Source organism: Chrysochloris asiatica, unplaced genomic scaffold (genome assembly GCF_000296735.1).
Source record: "Chrysochloris asiatica unplaced genomic scaffold, ChrAsi1.0 scaffold00032, whole genome shotgun sequence".
Lineage (NCBI taxonomy): Eukaryota > Metazoa > Chordata > Mammalia > Afrosoricida > Chrysochloridae > Chrysochloris > Chrysochloris asiatica.
The window spans coordinates 13,827,042-13,833,968 of NW_006408550.1; the positions used below are offsets into that span (position 1 = coordinate 13,827,042).

The 6,927-nt window shown below is 43.0% G+C and overlaps 1 protein-coding gene across 1 annotated transcript in view; it reads right to left on the reverse strand.

Moving 5' to 3' along the window:
* Positions 1-6,927, reverse strand: part of CTTNBP2 (cortactin binding protein 2) — a 182,049-nt gene that overhangs the window by 51,355 nt on the left and 123,767 nt on the right. The window contains exons 10-11 of the mRNA XM_006859316.1: positions 5,217-5,492; positions 1,184-1,279 (exon numbers count right to left, since the gene is read on the reverse strand). Of these exons, the coding sequence (XP_006859378.1) occupies positions 1,184-1,279; positions 5,217-5,492 (372 nt within the window). The remainder of the gene's footprint in view (positions 1-1,183; positions 1,280-5,216; positions 5,493-6,927) is intronic.

Sequence of the window (6,927 nt, forward strand, 5' to 3'; positions counted from 1 at the left end):
TGTTGTTGTTGTTATGTGCCATGGAGCCGGCTCCGACTCATAGCGACCCTGCACAGGGTTCCCGAGGCTGTTAATCTTTCCGGGAGCAGAACGCCTCATCTTTCTCCCGTGGAGCAGCCATATATACACATACACACACACATCTCGATATATGATTTTAGGCCAGAAGGTTAACCTCTCAGAACCTCCAATTCTCATCTATAAAAACGAGGCTAAACAGAAATATATACCCCACTGTGTTATGAGGACTAAATGAATTTCTACTTGTAAGAAGTCCTGATGTGGCACTGTAGGATAAAGCACTGGACTGTAAGGTCAGTCTGAAATACAAGGTCAGCAGTTCAAACTCATCAGCTGCTCCTGGAAACCCTATATAGGGATGCTGTGAGTGGGAACTGAATTATAATTGACAGCACTTAACAACAACAATGTGTAAATAACTCATCTGCCCCCCGCCGTTGAGCCAATTCTGACTCCTAGTGACCCTGTAAGGACAGAGTAGAACTGCTCCATAGGGTTCCCAAGACTATAAATCTCTATGGGGAGAGACAGCTTCATCTTTCTTCCGTGGAGTGGCTGTTGGGTTTAAACTGCGACCTTGCAGCTAGCACTCCAATGCTTAGCCCACAATACAACAGGACTTAGCAAATAGTAAGTGCTCACTAAATGTTCGCCTGCACCACTGTAACAGTCACGCATACACTTGACAGTCACAAAACCATGGCCTCTGTCACTCTCTTGTCAGCAGATCGCTGTGGACTCTGCTTTGTTGCTAATGAGTGAGGTAAGCAGAATCACAGCAAACTGACACTGGGGAGGTTGTATCACATGATTCACACAATTGGTGTCAAATGAATTGTACCTGTAAAATACGATGAATTGGAAAATGTTGTTATTATATGTATATATACACACGCACACATCTATATATTTTTTAAATTAAAAAAAAAAAAAAAAACGCACAAAAATCCAGGGACAGACACTGTCCTAGGCGTCAGACACACAGACACCTTCCCCCCTTTATCAAGCATCCCAGCAGCTATCTCATTACTTAGTAGTAGGAGCCACATGTGCACGGCTTGGAATCTCAGGACCAAACCCACACAGATGTAAACGCTGGTACCGGGAAGCAATCAGGCAGCAAACACCCTTCCAACATCACCTCCGTTTGTCACATATTTACCTGACAAAAGCACAGTGACCTGCTCAGCCTTGTTCTTCCTCATGAAGTCCCACGGGGACTGGGTGAAGCTCTGACCAGCAGACCATGGCACATTTCCTGTCCCAAACAGAAATAAAACGGCAGAAAATGAAATTTTTTTTTTTTTTTAACTTAAGGTAATAATGCTCTCTCCTCTATGAGAACTCTAGAAAATCCAGAGCTCAAGCTGTCAGGCACACACAGACTATGTGAAGAGTCACAAAGGGGAGTAATACACGAATAGATAGAGAGAGAGAGAGAGATGCCTGGGGAGTTAAAAGGCATCCAAAGAGTTCTAAGGTTTTGTTGTCATGAGCAAAGCCCTTCCATGGCTCTTCAATGCCCATGATGCAAAGCCCACACTCTTCAGGAGGCACATCAAGTTTTTTGTGATTGGTCCGGTCCCCTCTTCTTTCAACTTTACAGAGAGTAAATATTTGGAGTCCAGAAAAACCAGGTAACTTGAGGTGTTCTGAAAAAAGCAAGCTTTCTCATAGTACGGGCCTTTTGATTCCTCCTGCTCAGAAGGCGCCTCACTTCAGAGTTGTCTCCTCTAGGATTCCAACTCATAGCAACCCTATGTGATCGAGTAAAACTTCCCCACTGAGGGTTCTTGGCTGCCAGGTTTTTTTTTCCTGCAGAACAACTGGTGGGTTCAAACTGTCCATCTTTCAGTTAGCAGCTGAGTACCTGCAGTGAAGTGAATGATTTAATGTCACTGCTAGTCACAGTCTTTATAAACTCCCACCAAATGAGGGTCTGGGTAAGGGAAAATGGGGGAAGAGCTGATAGACTATATGATTCAGTTGTGAGGGATTGTTAACAGGACTAATTATAATTGGTCAGTGTTGTGAGGGATTGTTAACAGGACTAATTATAATTGGTCAATAGTTCCATCTTGCTGGGTATAAAATGAGACATCTCAGAAGCAGGCAGAAGGATCTCAATACCATTGGAGAAGAAATGTCAGAAGTGGACTATGTCCTTTGGAGTCTGAGATCCCTGCACACATTGAAGCTCCACAACCTAGGGACAGAAAGTGGTGACACTGGAGGAATGGCAGAGAAGTAGCATCAGAGTCAGAGTTCGAGGCGGAGTGGTGGGCTTCCCAGCCCACAGAACAAGTAAAGCTGATAGACTCTGGGTAGAAGGCTTGCTTGCAGGGTGTTCTTTCTAGGCACTTAATCAGAAGAGGTGGTTTTGTTGACCCATGGCGCTACAGCCAAGTGCCTTCAGGCTACGGCTTCTGGCGGAGCTGTGTGCTTTGTAAGGATTTATCAACAGCCCTCACAGAGCTTTGCCACATTGCCTAAGCAGGGCAGAGGCCAGGCCAAGGGCCAGAGAGACTCCCGCCTGTGGGAACGGCTGAGGAGAGTCTGTCACAGAAGAACCAGACCTGAATATTTTGGACCCTGCCTTGTCATCTGTTAACTTCCTAATAAAGGAAACTGTGACATTGCGTCTGAGTTGTGCGGCCAATGCAATGAATTACTGAACCCAGCTGAGAAGAGTCGAGAGTTCTATAAGAGAGCGGGCTGGTGTGATTTTTGTTGAAGTGCTTAACCTTTGCACCACCAGAGCTCTTTTTTCTAGAAAGGGCTAATAATATGTTTTGGGTCTCATCTCGTCTACAGATTAATTCATTAAATTCCTATTGCCTATCTGCTCCCATATAACACATATGTATAGCCCTATAACACTCTGTTCATCTGTTGGCCTGAGACTCTTAATTTAGCTCAGTCTAGTGAATCAAGTGGCAGCATCGATGGACTCAAGCGTGGCAACAGTAGTGAGGTGGGCCCAGGATCGGGCAGTGTTTCATTCTGCTGTGCATATGGTCGCTATGAGTCAGACCTGACTCGATGGCACCTAACAACAACAACAACAAGTGAATCAAGGGAGTCCTAGTGTGGCACTGTGGGTTAATGCGCCAGATTGCAAAGTCCTTTGAACTCCAAGGTCAGCAGTTCAAGCTCACCAGTTGCTCTTTGGAAACCCTATCAAGGGTTGCTATGGTTAGGAACTAACTCGACGGCACTTAACAACAACAAGTGAATCAAGAAAATCACACATATGCAAAAATCAATCACTATAATACTTTAGTTATCAATTTTAAGCTGCTCCAGTCATTTAATTGTGGCTAAATTAAACCCTTTATCCACAAAACTTAGTATGAAATACTACTAGATTTCCATATATAGCTGTATATAGCTCTACATTCTTTAATAAAAATGGCTTCCGGACCACTCAAGCCTTAGTATTCATTACTTAAATGTGTCCAACAGTGGTGAATACTCATTAGCCTTTACCAGTCATCAATTAAAGAACCCTGGTGCTACTGTGGATTAGAGGGTGGACTGCTAACAGCAAGGTGAGAGGTTCAAATACACCAGCTGCTCCTCAGGAGACAGATGAGGCTGTCTGCTTCTAGAAAGATGGAGTCTCAGAAACCCTACGTAGGATTCTGTGAGTGTAAGTCAAATTGATGGCATTGGGTGGGTTTTTTATTTTTGGCGTGTCTACAGTGAGCTAGTTGAGAGCTGATGTACATGGCTGAGTTGACTTTGTTCCACAGACTCCTGGTGCATGGCTACACCTTAACCAACACTTTGTTGTGTGAGCAAAGGGGTTCTAGAGAAGTATTAAGATTTATTTTTTAATGCAATTATTTACCTGTTATAATGTCTCTATAAAATAATTTGCATGATAATACCAAAGATCCATAAAATAAAGCTGTTATTATTTGCTCTAAAATTATGTAAATGATATTATCTTGACACTGTGGGCTAATGAGCTGGACTGCAACATCAGCTGAACCCCAAGATTGGTGGTTCAAGCTCACCAGCCACTCCTTAGAAATCCAATATAGGATCACAATGAGTCGAAAAGGCACTTAACAAACAGCACAACAACAACAAATTATCACTTGTGAATACACAGATTAAAACACCTTCTTATATAATAAGCTAAGGAGCTCTGGTAGCGCAGTGGTTAAGAATCGGGCTGCTAGCCTCAATGTCAGCAGTTCAAATTATCTACTGTTCCATGGGAGAAAGACGAGGCTTTCTGCTCCCGTAAAGATTTACAGCTTTGGAAACCCTGTACAGGGTTGCTATGAGTTGGAACTGAATTGACGACACATAACCACCACCACATAAAATAAGCTGATGCATGGTAACAGCTCTCCTCAACTTGGGTATTCTTTTGCAGTAAGAGGCAGTTGAAAGTACACAGGCTTTCTGATGAAACAGACTGTGGTTTCAATTTCAGCTGTTTAGCTCATTAGCTGGGACCTCAGGCCAACCATCTTGTAACCTACCTTGTTATCTGTACAATGAAGCTGTTGTAAGTTCTCACTGAGGTACCATTTATGAAGTGTGTAGCACAGTGCTAGCATAGCTGTAGCGCTCCCATAGATGTTAATTTTCCTGGTGTAAAAGGAAGAAACTAACCCGGGACAACTAACATTTATAGAGCATTTATTCTGCTCACGCAAAAGCAAATTTTATGTTTATAAATTCTTCGGGTTCTGTTTCAACAGAAAGAGCCAGTGACACAAGCCATGTGGGAGCTATAGATGTATCTCCACTGATGTGCTTCTTTCAACTCTAAACCAGGGCTCCTGCCCTAGAGGTGAGGTGCCAGTGGCTTACAGCACCCTGTATGGACCAAGGACAAATCTAGAGCTGTGCTCTGAACTTGTGTATCAGAAAGCAGCTGCAGTGTGGCTCATTTCTTGTGCTTACCTAGAATAGCAAGCGCAATCACAAAGTCTCATCAAGGGCTTTCATGTTCTTTACTCTCTGTGTATTATTTGAGGCATAAAAGCAGTTTTATACCAACAGGCAACATTGTGTAATGGCTGCGCTGTGAATACTCAAGTGTTTTAGCACCGGCAGCTGCCACAAGCGAGCTTTGAATGAGCATAATCAATGAACTTAGTATCATGTTTTGTAGCCCAGAAGCATAAATAAACCCAGAACTTCCACTGCTTTTATAGCAGAGCTGCTGGTACCTAGTGCGATGGATAGGATGCTGCTAGTGCCAAGGCCGATGCTGGGTTCAGTGGTATTATTCAACGTCACATCGTCCAGACTCCACCATCCATCAGAAGAAATGGCTTGGAAATGATTTGTCAGAGCTTGGCTCACAGCTTTTGAAAAATCATCCCACGATGTCTGTTTGCGGATATTTAAAGCACATATTGTGTTTTCACATTCAAAGTCATCAGAACCATAGTTGTCTCGTGGAGTTTCACCCACTGAAATCCTTAAAGGTATTTTAAGAGCATCTGTTGAAAGAGTAAGAAAATTAGAAGTTAAAAACAAAGCAAACAAATAAAAAAACAACCCAGAAAGACAGCTTAAAACAACCCAAAATACAACGAACGATCTGATTAAATAAGTTAAAAGAGCCCTGGTGGAGGGTTAAGCTTTGGGCTGCTAACCACAAGGTCAGTTGTTTAGCCACTCTGTGAGAAGCAGGTGAGGCGGTTTGCTTCCATAAAGATTTATAGTTTCAGAAATCCTAAGGAGCAATACTCCCTAATCCTATGAAGCCCCTGTGAGTTGGCATTGACTTGGTGACAGTGTTTTTATACTAGAGGAAGTTTTGGTCCCTCAACCTCTTCTCAATTTCTCTGCTACCATTTTGCATGAACTCATTTTCTTTCTTTGTGTTTCTGACCTTTCAACTTTGTTGGCCCTTTCCCTTCAGTCTCTTTCTGACCAGTAAGCCCAGTCTTTCTTTTATCATTTTGAGTTCTGTTCCACATTTTCTCCTACTCTATCTAGAACTTTCTAATGTGATCCCTTTCATAGTAGTTGGTATTGGTAGCTGGGCACCATCTAGTTCTTCTCAGAGTCTCGGAGACTGATGTTCATGTGTTCCACTAGTCCACAGAACTGAGTCCAAGCATCTTTAATTTTCATCACTCTTCTCTCATCTGCACATGGAGAGACCAACAGCTGCATCTCAGATGGCTGCTCAGGAGTTTATAAGATGGGTGATAATCTTGCTCTAAGAGATTAATATTTGGTATGATTCATATAACCACAAGGAAACCGTTCATAAAATGTATATAGCTGGAAGAAACCCAAGAGATGGTCAATTCTTTTCAAATACAGGTAGGCTACCAGGTCCTGAGAGCTGACAGGACAGTTGATGTGCCTCAGTTCATAGGCTAAGGTTCATAGGATAATATGTGTCTATGTTCATAGGAGAGGACAGTTCACATGCCTAGGTTCATAGGATGGCAGAGTACCAGCCCTGATTTACCATACCCTGCTAGTCTAATGCCTAGAAAGACAATCTAAGTCAGAATTCAAGAGCAGCAACTCTTTAAAATGCTCTCTGAGGTCAGTAAGATAAAATAAAGAGCTAGTATTATTTGAGTAGTAACTCATTCTTCAAAGAGAGCTGCGGAGTGGGCTAACAGTTCAAGTGTTTGCCTGTTAATGGAAAGGTTAGAGGTTCAAGTTCAGCCCAGAAAGGTTTTGGAAGAAAGGCCTGGAGATCTACTTCCGGAACATCAGTCATAGAAATCCCTCTGGAGCACAGTTCTCCTCTGACACACACGGGGTCACCATGATCTACTTCTGGAACATCAGTCATAGAAATCCCTCTGGAGCACGGTTCTCCTCTGACACACATGGGGTCACCATGATCTACTTCCGGAACATCAGTCATAGAAAACCCTGTGGAGCACAGTTCTCCTCTGACACACA